This window comes from Salvelinus sp. IW2-2015, linkage group LG20, assembly GCF_002910315.2.
Source record: "Salvelinus sp. IW2-2015 linkage group LG20, ASM291031v2, whole genome shotgun sequence".
Classification (NCBI taxonomy): Eukaryota; Metazoa; Chordata; class Actinopteri; order Salmoniformes; family Salmonidae; genus Salvelinus; species Salvelinus sp. IW2-2015.
The window spans coordinates 45,877,873-45,892,921 of record NC_036860.1 but is presented as its reverse complement, the minus strand read 5'-3'; the positions used below and the strand labels follow the sequence as shown (position 1 = coordinate 45,892,921).

Below are 15,049 nucleotides of genomic sequence, written 5' to 3'. Positions count from 1 at the left end.
TTTAACAGTCTTGAGATGGCCTTGAGATAGAAGCTATTTTTCAGTCTCTCGGCCCCAGTTTTGATGCACCTGTACTGACCTCGCCTTCTGAATGATAGCGGGGTGAACAGGCAGTGGCTCCGGTGGTTGTTGTCCTTGATTATCTTTTTGGCCTTCCTATGACATCGGGTGCTGTAGGTGTCCTGGAGGGCAGGTAGTTTGCCCCCGGTGATGCGTTGGGCAGACCGCACCACCCTCTGGAGAGCCCTGCGGTTGCGGGTGGTGCAGTTGCCGTACCAGTAGGTGATACAGCCCGACAAGATGCTCTCAATTGTGCATCTGTAAAAGTTGGTGAGGGTTTTAGGTGCCAAACCAAATTTTGACAGCCTCCTGAGGTTGAAGAGGCACTTTTGCACCTTCTTCACCACACTGTCTGTGCGGGTGGATCATTTCAATGATCTGTACGCCAAGGAACTTGAAGCTTTCCATCTTCTCCACTGCGGTCCCGTCGATGTGGATAGGGGGGTGCTCCCTCTGCTGTTTCCTGAAGTCGACGATCAGCTCCTTTGTTTTGTTGACGTTGGGTGAGAGGTTATTTTCCTGGCACCACATTCACAGGGCCCTCACCTCCTCCCTGTAGGCTGTCTCGTCATTGTTGGTAATCAGGCCTGCTACTGTTGTRTCATCTGCAAACTTGATGATTGAGTTGGAGGCGTGCGGGGCCACGCAGTCATGGGTGAACAGGGAGTATAGGAGGGGGCTGAGCACGCACCCTTGTGGGGCCCCAATGTTGAGGATCAGCGAAGTGGAGGTGTTGTTGCCTACCTTCACCACCTAGGGGCGGCCCGTCAAGAAGTCCAGGACCCAGTTGCACAGGGCGGKGTTCAGACCCAGGGCCTCAAGCTTAAGATCTTGGAGGGTACTATGGTGTTGAATTCTGAGCTGTGAACAGCATTCTTACATAGGTATTCCTCTTTTCCAGATGGGATAGGGCAGTGTGCAGTGCGATGGTGATTGCATTGTCTGTGGATCTATTGGGGCGGTAATCAAATTGAAGTGGGTCTAGGGTGTCAGGTAAGGTAGAGGTGATATGATCCTTAACTAGTCTCTTAAAGCACTTCATGATGACAGATGTGAGTGCTACGGGGCGATAGTCATTTAGTTCAGTTCATTTTGCTTTCTTGGGTACAGGAAAAATGATGGTCATCTTGAGGCATGGGGGGGACAACAGACTGGGATAGGGAGAGATTGAATATGTCCATAAACACTCCAGCCAGCTGGTCTGCGTATGCTCTGAGGAATGCGGCTAGGGATGCCGTCTGGGACGGAAACCTTGCGAGGGTTAACACGCTTAAAAGTTTTACTCACGTTGGCCACAGAGAAGGAGAGCCCACAGTTCTTGGTAGCGGGCCACGTCGGTGGCACTGTGTTATCCTCAAAGTGGGCGAAKAAGGTGTTTATCTTGTCCAGAAGCAAGACGTTGGTGCCTGCCACATAGCTGGTTCTCTCTTTGTAGTCCATGATTGTCTGTAGACCCTGCCACATATGTCTCGTGTATGAGCCGTTGAATTGTGACTCCACTTTGTCTCTATACTGACATTTTGCCTGTTTGATTGCCTTACGGAGGAAATAACTACACTGTTTGTATTATGCCATATTCCCAGTCACCTTGCCATGGCTAAATGTCATGGTTCGCACTTTCAGTTTTGCACGAATGCTGCCATCTGTCCACGGTTTCTGGTTAGGGTAGGTTTTAATAGTCACAATGGGTACAACATCTCCTATACACTTCCTGATAAACTCAGTCACCATATCAGTGTATTCGTCTATGTTGTTCCATGGAGGCTACCCAAAACATATCCCAGTCCGCGTGATCAAAACAATCTTGAAGCGTGGATTCCGATTGATCAGACCAGCGTTGAATAGTCCTTAGCACGGGCACTTCCTGTTTGAGTTTCTGCCTATAGGAAGGGAGGAGCAAAATCGAGTCGTGATCAGATTTGCCAAAGATTGGATGGGGGAGGGCCTTGTAGGCATCCCGGAAGTTAGAGTAGCAGTGGTTGAGTGTTTTAGCAGCGCGAGTACTACTGTCAATCTGTTGATAGAACTTCGGTAACGTTTTTTCTCAAATTTGCTTTGTTAAAATCCCCAGCTACAATAAATGCATCCTCAGGATATGTGGTTTCCAGTTTGCACAAAGTCCAGTGTAGTTCCTTGAGGGCCGTCGTGGTATCGGCTTGAGGGGGAATATACTCGGCTGTGACTATAACCGAAGTGAATTCTCTTGGGAGGTAATACGGTCAGCATTTGATTGTACGGTATTCTAGGTTGGGTGAACAAAAGGACTTGAGTTCCTGTATGTTATCACAATCACACCATGAGTAGTTAATCATGAAACATACACCCCCGTCCTTCTTCTTCCCAGAGAGATATTTTCCTGTCTGCGTGATGAACTGAGAACCGAACTGGCTGAACGGACACAGTATATCCTGAGAGAGCCATGTTTCCGTGAAACAGAGTATGTTACAATCCTTGATGTCTCTCTGGAAGGATATCCTTGCCCTGAGCTCGTCAACTTTATTATTACTGAACATTAGCGAGTAATATACTCGGAAGCGGTGGGTGGTGTGCGCGCCTACTGAGTCGGACTAAAAGTCCACTYTGAGTACCAATTTTCCTTCGGCTGTGTTTTGGAACAGCCTCTGGAATCAGTTCAATTGCCCTGGGGAACAAAAGATCCAGTTCGGGAAAGTCGTGTTCCTGGTCCTAATGCTGGTGAGTTACCGCCGCTCTGATATCCAAAAGTTCTTCCTGGCAGTATGTAATAACACAAAAATTTCCTGGGCTAATAATGTAAGAAATAACACATAAAAAATGAAATACTGCAAAGTTTCCTAAGAGCACGACAGCCCTATCCGTCGGCACCATTTCCCATATGTTAGCTTAGTAGAAACTCAGCTCCGGGCCCTTCGATCTAAAGTGCCCAAATTCAGCATTTTGACTTGTCCCTCCGTCAAACCTGTGTCACTTCTAGGAAGATTTTAACACACTTAATCCCCAAATGTGTCCAAGTTTCACCATCATTGTAAAGCCCTAGTTATTTTGTTTCTTTGACAGTCATTTTTGAAGATCATTATTTATTCTATGTGATTAGTGATTAATTTGCATTTGTCCCTCATTTTGTCAACCATGTTACGTGAACTGAACTCTCATTTTTATATGGTAAAAAAATATTTTAAAGAAACATTGAACATCTAATAGTCAAATCATCAGTCAAAAGCAGGAAAGCTGGTTCTACTCTTTTTGGCCATTTTCTGGTGTTTTTGGTGGAAAACTGAGCGGCTTGAGCAAAACACATCAACCCTGTTACCCATAGATAGACAGGCACAAAAAAATATCAATAAATGTGAAGCTTGCATTCAATTGCCACTCCCTGTTTGCACACAACAGCCCACTGGGTACAGACATCAATTCAATGTCTATTCCACGTTGGGTCAATGTAATTTCATTGAAATTATGTGGAAAGAACGTTGACTCAACCAGTGTGTGCCCAGTGGGAAGCTTTCATTCCCCCTGTAACAAGGGGATTTATGGCTGATTTTAGAAGAAATCATAAACCTTGTTATGGTCAACCCTTTTACTTTATTTGGCACTTAATAAGCACTTACTATAGTAATTTACCAAAAACAAATCCTCTTGAGATGGGAAAACTTGTTTTTTATGAAGTTGAACATGTGCTCTTTATGACAGAATGTTAAAATTWGGTGAWTTTTTTTGACCACGTTACACTTCTCAAAAGGGACCAAATTGGTAGAATGACCCAGCAATTGGTAGAATGATCCAGGTTCTCAACCTCTTCAACACACAATATCAAATCAAAGTTTATTTGTCACGTGCGCCGAATACAACAGGTAGACCTTACAGTGAAATGCTTACTAAGCAATAGTGCAAAAAAAGGTATTAGGTGAACAATAGGTAAGTAAAGAAATAAAAAATAACAGTAAAAAGACAGTGAAAAACAGTAGCGAGGCTATATACAGTAGTGAGGCTATAAAAGTAGCGAGGCTACATACAGACACCTGTTAGTCAGGCTGATTGAGGTAGTATGTACATGTAGATATGGTTAAAGTGACTATGCATATATGATGAACAGAGAGTTACAGTAGAGTAAAGAGGGGTTGGCGGGTGGTGGGTGGCGGATCACAATGCAGATAGCCAGGTTAGCCAATGTGGGGGAGCACTGGTTGGTCGGGCCAATTGAGGTAGTATGTACATATGTACATGAATGTATAGTTAAAGTGACTGTGCATATATGATTAACAGAGAGTCGCAGCAGCGTAAAAAATGGGTTGGGGGGGGGCACACAATGCAAGCAATTGCTGTTCCAGCTAGTGATGCAACCAGTCAGGATGCTCTCGATGTTGCAGCTGTAGAACCTTTTGAGGATCTCAGGACCCATGCCAAATCTTTTTAGTTTCCTGAGGGGAAATAGGCTTTGTCGTGCCCTCTTCACGACTGGCTTGGTGTGTTGGGACCATTCTAGTTTGTTGTTGATGTGGACACCAAGGAAGCTCTCAACCTGCTCCACTACAGCCCCGTCAATGAGAATGGGGGCGTACTCGGTCCTCCTTTTCCTGTAGTCCACAATCATCTCCTTAGTCTTGGTTACGTTACGTAATAGGTTGTTATTCTGGCACCACCCGGCCAGGTCTCTGACCTCCTCCCTATAGGCTGTCTCGTCATTGTCGGTGATCAGGCCTACTGTTGTGTCATCTGCAAACTTAATGATGGTGTTGGAGTTGTGCCTGGCCATGCAGTCGTGGGTGAACAGGGAGTACAGGAGGGGACTGAGCACGCACCCCTGGGGGGCTCCAGTGTTGAGGAACGCGTGGCAGATGTGTTGCTACCTACCCTCCTCACCTGGGGGCGGCCCGTCAGGAAGTCCAGGATCTAGTTGCAGAGGGAGGTGTTTAGTCCCAGGATCCTTAGCTTAGTGATGAGCTTTGAGGGTACTATGGTGTTGAACGCTGAGCTGTAGTCAATGAATAGCATTCTCACATAAGTGTTCCATTTGTCCAGGTGGGAAAGGGCAGTGTGGAGTGCAATAGAGATTGCATCATCTGTGGATCTGTTTGAGCGGTATGCAAATTGGAGTGGGTCTAGGGTTTCTGGGATAATGGTGTTGATGTGAGCCATTACCAGGGATTCAAGGCTGCAAGTTAATTTGTAGTATAACTTATAGAAAAATCWGATTTTGGAACCAGTCCTATTGGTCTCCTATAGGATTTTAATAGGCACTTTTATAATCCCTAGGCTAGGTGACAAGTGGCTGTAATTCAAGTGTCGGGGATATTTAGGTTGATAGAATTTTATTTTATAGGATCCTATAGGATTTCAGTATAAGAATCCAATTGAACAATCCTATCAGATTTTGKAACCAGTCCTATTGGACTCCTATAAGATTCTATCCTACAGGATAGGTTCCAGAATCTGATAAGATTTGCTATTGGATTGTAATTGGATTTTTTCTATTTGAATCCTATAGGATATTTTGACTACGGGGGTTAGACTGTGTGGGGTTAGGAGGCAGCAGGGATTAGGGTAGGGGTATACAGGGATTAGGAGAGGGAGAGGCCTTCCAATCCTTTTCTGAACACTGACTAATTATAACCCAATGACAATGTGATGAGCGACTTTACAATTGGCTCCAAACAGGACCTTAAATGTACAGTTGACGTCGGAAGTTTACATACACTTAGGTTGGAGTCATTAAAACTCGTTTTTCAACCACTCCACAAATTTCTTGTTAACAAACTATAGTTTTGGCAAGTTGGTTAGGACACCTACTTTGTGCATGACACAAGTCATTTTTCCAACAATTGTTTACAGACAGATTATTTCACCTAAAATTCACTGTATCACAATTCCAGTGGGTCAGAAGTTTACATACACTAAGTTGAATGTACCTTTAAACAGCTTGGAAAATTCCAGAAAATGATGTCATGGCTTTAGAAGCTTCTGATAGGCTAATTTACATAATTTGAGTCAAATGGAGGTGTACCTTTGGATGTATTTCAAGGCTTACCTTCAAACTCAGTGCCTCTTTGCTTGACATCATGGAAAAATCAAAAGAAATCAGCCAAGACCTCACAACGTGAAGGTACCACGTTCATCTATACAAACAATAGTACGCAAGTATAAACACCATGGGATCACGCAGCCATCATACCGCTCAGGAAGGAGACGCATTCTGTTTCCTAGAGATGAACGTACTTTGGTGCGAAAAATGCAAATCAATGCCAGAACAACAGCGATGGACCTTGTGAAGATGCTGGAGGAAACAGGTACAACAGCATCTATATCCACAGTAAAACGAGTCCTATATCGACATAACCTGAAAGGCCGCTCAGCAAGGAAGAAGTCACTGCTCCAAAACCACCATAAAAAAGCCAGACTACGGTTTGCAACTGCACATGGGGACAAAGATCGCACTTTTTGGAGAAATTTCCTCTGGTCTGATGAAACAAAAATTGAACTGTTTGGCCATAATGACCATCGTTATGTTTGGAGGAAAAAGGGGGAGGYTTGCAAGCCGAAGAACACCATCCCAACCGTGAAGCACGGGGGTGGCAGCATCATGTTATGGGGGTGCGTTGCTGCAGAAGGTACTGGTGCACTTCACAAAATAGATGGCATCATGAGGAATGAAAATTATGTGGATATATTGAAGCAACATCTCAAGACTTCAGTCAGGAAGTTAAAGCTTGGTCGCAATGGGACTTCCAAATGGACAATGAACCCAAGCATACTTCCAAAGTTGTGGCAAAATGGCTTAAGGACAACAAAGTCAAGGTATTGGAGTGGCCATGACAAAGCCCTGACCTCAATCCTATAGAAAATTTGTGGGCAGAACTGAAAAAGCGTGTGCGAGCAACGAGGCCTACAAACTTGACTCAGTTACACCAGCTCTGTCAGTGGGAATGTGCCAAAATTCACCCAACTTGTTGTGGGAAGCTTGTGGAAGGCTACCCAAAATGTTTGACCCAAGTTAAACAACTTAAAGGCAATGCTACCATTGTATGTAAACTTCTGACCCACTGGGTATGTGATGACAGAAATAAAAGCTGAAACACATCATTTTCTCCACTCTTATTTTGACATTTCACATTCTTAAAATAAAGTGGTGATCTTTACTGACCTAAGACAGGGAACTTTTACTGTAATTAAATGTCAGGAATTGTGAAAAACTTAGTTTTATTGTATTTGGCTAAGGTGTATGGAAATGTACAATTTCAACTGTACACGGAGAGCTAACATTAATAATATGCATGTCAATCTCGCATGGCTCAAAGTACAGAAGAGATTGACTTCATCACTATTTGTTTTTGTAAGAAGTATTGACATGCTGAATGCCCCGAGCTGTCTGTTTAAAGTACTAGCATACCAGACATCCATGCATACCCCACAAGACATGCCATCAGAGGTCTCTTCACAATCCCCTAAACAGACTACGGGAGGTGCACAGTACTTTATAGAGCCATGGCTACATGGAGCTCTATTCCACATCAGGTAACTGATGCAAGCAGTACAATCAGATTTTTAAAAAGGTACAAATACACCTTATGGAACAGCGGGGACTGTGAAGAGACACACAGGCACAGACACACTCATACATATCCACATGTACATATCCACAACACGCACACTCTAAACACACGTACATATAGATTTTGTATTGTAGATATGTGGTAGTAGAGTACAGTAGTGGCCTGAGGGCACACACGTAATGTGTTATGAAAAGTGCTATGAAATGTAATGTCATGTAATATTTGTAATTGTATATAACTGCCTTAATGTTGCTGGTCCCCAGGAAGAGTAGCTGCTACCTTGACATCAGGTAATGGGGATCCTTAATAACTACAAATACAAATAAAGAGTGGATTGACGTAATGGACAGAGTATGTTTGATGACCTTAGCCCCAGTTTGATCCAGGATTCTGTTATAATCAACACCTGTTTCCATGGTGATGTGCCCATTCATAGATTGACAGACGTCACATATGCCCTCTGTGATAGGGAGGTCACATGACCAGATAAGAGAGAACGCAGTGTGTGCCTCTCCTGCCCATCGATCTGTTTGTCATAAAGAAGTGTGCTTTCTCTCTCATTCACTCTAGTGAGATCATGTTTCCCAGACTCTGTGTGTGCATGTGCCTATGCAAGTCTTTGTGTGTGCTGGTCAGAGCGTGTATACGTGCACAAGTTTGTGTTTCTGTGTGTCAAAGTTCAGAACATGTTTATTGATGCAACACAGACGGTTTACTCTGTGAACGACACATTTTGCCCATTTGTGTTTGTTTTCTCCTGTTCCCCGTGTCCTGACACTTGTTCTAACAGAAGGTTCTGGGTCTAAAGACAACTCAGGTAACCTATCCTTCAGATCAAGCTTGTGCTACTGTGCATGTGTCTGTATATTTCCACCTGCTAGTGTTTTGTGTGTGAGTCTGTGTGGTTGAGTATATATGGTGTGTAAAGTATTTCACTGTGTGGTGTGTGTTACATACTCTGCCTTTGTGTTGAAGATGTGGGTTGCCCATCCGTTGATGAAGCCTGGGCTTCGTGTGAACCACAGCACCACCAGCAGAATGAAGAGCCCCAGGACACTCCACTCTCCATAGGACACTGGCCCCAGAAGACGATGCTCCTCACGGATCAAATCATACGCTGCATGTTCTTTCTCTGACTGCACAGCACCACAGCCCCACGTACGCTTCAGACTAGAGAGGAAGAGGGGGAGAAAGGGACAAGAGAAATGAGTGGGGGAGCAAAAGAGAAGGGGGTGAGAGAAAGACAGACTGAGTGAGAGAGAGAGATTATTTAAACTAATRGGTCAGATAAGAAGCAGAGTGAGTGAGAGAGACATTGCCCCTATTTGGCATATGCAAACCTTTACAAATATCATGTCATGGTTGAACTGAGAGAGAGGAGAGAGTAGAGTTAAAATAATGCACTGTGATGCTCTGGCCAGGTCACTCACTCGAAGCCGATGAAGACGAGCTGGAGCCAGAGCCAGGCCAGCGTCAGCATTAGCAGCATTGTGGGGAAGGCAAAGGCGAACCACGAGGCAAAGTTAACCACGTCACCGTTCTGAGGGAAGAGTCTGACAGTGGGTTTCTGTTAAGAACTTCACTTCTCAAAAATGTTAAATGTCAGTTGATCAATACGATATGTTCGGACTCCCATATCTATATTCATATATGGTATATACACTAACATTTGCGAGGTGTGTGTCTGTGAGAGGTACATACGCTATGTGTGTGTGCGTGCGTGCCTCCGTGTGTGTGTGTGTGTTACATACTGGCTCATCTGCCCTGTGAGGACGAGGTTGGGTCCGGTACCAGTGAGAGTGGCAGTGCCTCCGATGCTGGCAGCGTAACACACACACAACGTCAAGCCTTTACACATTTTCATCCTCTCCTTCTCCTCCTCTTCCTCCCCAACCTGCTCTGCTTCAGTCCCCTCCTTCAAGACCATGGACACTACCACTTTATACAGAGAGGAAAGGGGAGACAATACCACTATATATTAGAGAAGTTTGGGAATCAGGACTACCAAGAGGTCACAGCCAAAGTTGTTAGCTAGGCAGGCTATAGTGTGCCTGTTGCCTGTAGACATACAGCCTAAGTCTATATTTGTCTGAAATCGCCATGTACATGTAACTGTATTATGGTGTGTTGGTGACAGTACTCCAGTCTCACCTAGCCCCCTGCTCTGACCTCTGCCCCCAGCCCAGTGCCGCTCACCTGGCTTCCCATCAGTCAGAGAGGTGTCCTGGTTAACTGGTTTGTCTGGGGAGTCCAGTTTATCCTCTGTGGCTGGTTTCTCCAGTGGAATGTGATTGTCCTGGATGATAAGTTTGTCCTGTGGGTTTGAACTGTTCTCCAGTTTTTCCTCAGGAGTCATACCATTCTCCTGGCTCTGGGGGATGGGCAAGGGGTTCTTCCCATTCTGTGGGCTGTTGAGCTGCTCCAGGACAGCCTGGACAATGGGGACCATCATAGCTGTGGTGGCTGTGTTACTGATCCACATGGACAGGAACGCTGTCACACCCATGAACCCTAGCATCAGACTGGCGTGGACAGCAAAAGGGGGACAGTGTATCAGAAAGAGAAAAGAGGAAGTGGAGAAGGAGGAAAGAATGCTAGGCTTTAGCTCAGTGGGTTAACATGGTCTTGAATTTTGCAGACAATCCTGATTTGATACCTGAAAAACTGATAAAGATAGACACCTGTGATTAGCTACTCACAGGGCAGGACGCACCCCCACAACAAGTAGAACCCTGAGGGCGATGCGCTTGTGAAGGTTCCATGTCTCCACGGCAACAGCCATCATCAGACCGCCTACAAACAGCATGTTGGTGTCCTTCAGGTACTGCATACACACCTGATACAGATGTAGGATCTTACTTTGAGCCAGTTTGCTACAGCAGGAAAATAATCTCTCAACAGGAAATGTCTATTATTATGTGGATTATAATTAATGGACATTTTTGTAGGGGTTGATACAATATATACACAAGTATGTGGACACCCCTTCAAATTAGTGGATTTGGCTATTTCAGCCACACCCTTTGCTGACAGGTGTATAAAATCGAGCAGACAGCCATGCAATCTCCATAGACAAATATTGGCAGTAGAATAGATTTACGGCAGAGCTCAGTGACTTTCAACGTGGTGCCGTCATAGGATAACACCTTTCAAACAAGTCAGTTCGTCAAATTTCTCTCCTGCTAGAGCTGCCCCGGTCAACTGTAAGTGCTGTTATTGTGAAGTGGAAATGTCTAGGAGCAACAACGGCTCAGCTGGGACTGCCGAGTGCTGAAGCGCGTAAAAATCGTCTCTCCTCAGTTGCAACACTCACTACCGAGTTCCAAACTGCCTCTGGAAGCAACATCAGCACAATAACTGTTTGTCGGGAGCTTCATGAAATGGGTTTCCATGGCCAAGCAGCTGCAGAGAAGCCTAAGATCACCATGCGCAATGTCAAGCGTTGGCTGGAGTGGTGTAAAGCTCGCTGCCATTGGACATTGGAGCAGTGGACACGCGTTCTCTGGAGTGATGAATCACGCCTCACCATCTGGCAGTCCGACGGACAAATCTGGGTTTGGCGGATGCCAGGAGAACGCTACCTGCCACAATGCATAGTGCCAACTGTAAAGTTTGGTGGAGGAGGAATAATAGTCTGGGGCTGTTTTTCATGGTTCGGGCCACATTGTTCCAGTGAAGAGAAGTATTAATGCTACAGCATACATTGACATTCTAGACGATACTGTCCTTCCAACTTTGTGGCAACAGTTTGGGGAAGGCCCATTCCTGTTTCCACATGACAATGCCCCCGCCCATAATTTTTTTAATCAATTATTTATTTAAGTAGGCAAGTCAGTTAAGAACAAATTGTAAATTCTTAATTTACAATGACGGCCTATCCCGGCCAAACCCTAACCCGGACGACGCTGGGCAAATTGTGCACCGCCCTATGGGACTCCCAATCACAGCCGGTTGTGATACAGCCTTGAATCAAACCAGGGTCTGTAGTGATGCCTCTATCACTGAGATGCAGTGCCTTAGACCGCTGCGCCACTCGGCGAGATTGGTGTGGAAGAACTTGACAGGCTTGCACAGAGCCCTGACTTCAACACTATCGAACCCCTTTGGGATGGATTGGAATGCCGACTGCGAGCCAGGCCAAATCGCTCAACATCAGTGCCCAACCTTACTAATGCTCTTGTGGCTGAATGGAAGTAAGTCCCCGCAGTAATGTTTCAACATCTAGTGGAAAGCCTTCCCAGAAGAGTGGAGGCTGTTATAGCAGCAAAGCTGGGACCAACTCCATATTAATGCCCATGATTTTGGAATGAGATGTTCGACGAGCAGGTGTCCACATACTTTTGGTCATGTAGTGTACATTTTCAGTAAGGGAAAATCAAGTCAAAGTGGAAATTACAAACTTCAAAAGCCTTTTTATATCTCAAATACTCTACAAGTTTTACATTTCCTGCATTGCAGGAAAGTTCTCCTGCAGCAGGTGGAAATTAAGATCCTGCATCTTTTCGCACGTACGTGAGAGACTGTCTTTGTGTGTGTGCGCGCGCGTGTGTGTGTGTGTGAGGGAAGCGTACCTGCTTGGACTCCATGATGCCAAACAGAGGGAAAAGGACAGCGGGCAGGAGAGCAGTCACCGCTAGTGGCAATACCTCAGTACACCAGTACACTGCCATCAGAGCAATCACATAGGCACATCTTGCCTCCTGCAACACACACAGTTACAATACTTTATTTAGAGCCATATAGAAGTACAGAGAACCCAAATATTCTTGGGATCAAAAGGACACAAACACACACACACAAAATAACTGAAGCACATGAACACATAATGTTCTCTGTGTCTGGTGGTGCCATTGTATAAACATTGATCTGCGATGTGAATTCGTCGAGCTCAAGTAATGTAAACTTGAACTTCAACACCCTATGGTGTGACGAGGAAATGTTTCCTCCCTCTTCTACGCCAGGAGTGGGAGGCCCCGGTGCACAACTGAGCAAGAGGACAAGTACATTAGAGTGTCTTGTTTGAGAAACAGACGCCTCACAAGTCCTCAACTGGCAGTTTCAGTAAATAGTACCCGCAAAACGCCAGTCTCAAAGTCAACAGTGAAGAGGCGACTCCCACTCCTCTTTCTATTCTGGTTAGCGCCAGTTTGCGCTGTTCTGTGAAGGGAGTGGTACACAGCGTTGCACGAGATCTTCAGTTTCTTGGCAATTTCTCACATGGAATAACCTTCATTTCTCAGAACAAGAATAGACCGACGAGTTTCAGAAGAAAGGTCTTTGTTTCTGGCCATTTTGAGCCTGTAATCGAACCCACAAATGCTGATGCTCCAGATACTCAACTAGTCTAAAGGAGGCCGGTTTTATTGCTTAGTTAACACAACGTGCCATTTGAACACAGGAGTGATGGTTGCTGATAATGGGCCTCTGTACGCCTATGTAGATATTCCATAAAAAATCTGCCGTTTCCAGCAACAATAGTCATTTACAACATTAACAATGTCTACACTGTATTTCTGATCAATTTGATGTTATTTTAATGGACACAATTTTTTGCTTTTCTTTCAAAAACAAGGAAAAATGTAAATGACCCAAAACTTTTTAATGGTAGTGTATGTGCTACGCAAATTCAATCAGTGTTCAGACAGGAGTAATTATACAGTTTTGGAATCCTTATTACTTCAGCACCCCTACTTCCCATGGCTAAAACCTTCTGTCTTATGTAACCATACCAAATTTAACATATCATACTAATTTGAGTTGTCACGGATTTCCGTTTACTATATTACGTGTAGTCTTTGAGACCAGGCTGCTTAGTGGGGCAGTTCTAGGACAACAAAGGGTTAAAGACAACACGAGAGCTCTGCGACAAGTTCACCCCTGGCGCAAGCTGAAGGAATGTGTCACCCCCTTGTCACACCAGGTCCTGACCCTKTTACCCTCTGTACATTTGTAGGAATTTCCATTTTCTGAATTGGCAGAATAAGTGCGCTTTTCTGAAAAATAAATGAACATAATACATCTGTGTGTGTGTGTGTGCATGCGTGCGTGTTTGTGTGTCTGTGCATGCGTGCGTGTGTGGGAGAGGTCTAAAGGAATAAATGTTTAAGGTAAATCAGCATGCGTCAGGTGTACAAATGAATAATTCATGAAATATCTAACAAAACGATAGAATACTAGCAGGCTCTTATTGAAATATTTTAAATCATTATACAGATAACATACTCTGGTGCAGAAAGCAGAAAGACTAGGCCTAGATGGGGTGAAGAGGAGATAGGGACCCCTGGAATAAGTCCGTTCTAGAAATTTGGTGCATACCGTGGTTCCGATCAGTAGAGGCAGCGGTAGGAGCAGGAACGGTGTACAGAACAGAATCACCCCATCCTTGAACATCCACATAATCTGGAGCGAAGACACCATCTTCGCTCGATCAGAGAATACTGACATTAATTAGAGGGAGAGCGTGAGAGAACTCAGATACCTCCGGCTTTACAGTTGGGACACGACTGCACATGACATCTCGCTGTCTCTCTCTCTACTCTCTCTCTCAGTTTTTTTTAGTCTCTCTCTCTCTCTGTGTATGTGTGTGTGTGTACAAAGGGGTGGCAACACTTTTGAGTGGTATTCTTGTGCGTGTGTGAGTGAGTGTGTGAGAGCTAGAGAGAGAAAAAATGTTGAGTAGCATTTATACTTAAATATTAACTTAGAAAAAATCTTAGATAGGAAAATAAACACGACTCTCTGAAACTAGAATGTACTGTATTCTGAGAGAGACATAAGGGGGAGGAGACGGATAGATAGGGTTTCCTTGGAACAGCAGTGGGTGCTGGGAAACTCCAAACTTTCTTTGTAAAGTTACACTCCCCAAAACACCACACACACACACACACACACACACACACACACACACACACACACACACACACACACACACACACACACACACACACACACACACACACACACACACACACACACACACACACACACTTACGACCTGGGTTCAAATACATTTAAACAACATTTGATTTGTTGTTTAAATACTTATTTTCTGTATATTTGAGTATTTTCAAATAATGTGGCCCGAATAAACTACCTATTGGAAGTATTTTAAAGTATTTTAAAATAATTTCCTATAAAAATAACTTATTTCAAATAATATTTTCAAATACCTAGATTTAATGCATGGGAGTGTATTTGAGTCAATGCATTTGTGTATTTTCAAATATATGCCAATACTTTCCAAGTGTATTTCCAAATACATTCCAATATTCAACTACTTGTCTTTCCAAATAAAACATATTTGAATACTTACTTCGAAATGTACAGAACCAGTCAAAAAGTTTGGACACAACTACTCATTAATTTTTTACTATTTTCTACATTGTAGAATAATAGTGAAGACATCAAATCTATGAAATAACACATATGGAATCATGTAGTAACCAAAAAAGTGTTAAACAAAT

At 44.1% G+C, this 15,049-nt stretch overlaps 1 protein-coding gene across 2 annotated transcripts in view; it reads right to left on the bottom strand.

Annotated features, from left to right (window-relative positions):
• LOC111980822 (Na(+)/citrate cotransporter) overlaps positions 1–14,344 on the bottom strand; it is a 28,286-nt gene extending 13,942 nt beyond the window's left edge. For both annotated transcript variants that reach the window (XM_024011826.2, XM_024011828.2), the window contains exons 1-7: positions 13,902–14,344; positions 12,158–12,286; positions 10,286–10,422; positions 9,738–10,108; positions 9,338–9,524; positions 9,017–9,139; positions 8,544–8,756 (exon numbers count right to left, since the gene is read on the bottom strand). In XM_024011826.2, coding sequence (XP_023867594.1) covers positions 8,544–8,756; positions 9,017–9,139; positions 9,338–9,524; positions 9,738–10,108; positions 10,286–10,422; positions 12,158–12,286; positions 13,902–14,030 — 1,289 coding nt within the window. In that variant the 5' untranslated portion in view covers positions 14,031–14,344. The remainder of the gene's footprint in view (positions 1–8,543; positions 8,757–9,016; positions 9,140–9,337; positions 9,525–9,737; positions 10,109–10,285; positions 10,423–12,157; positions 12,287–13,901) is intronic.
• Positions 14,345–15,049: the final 705 nt, after the last annotated feature.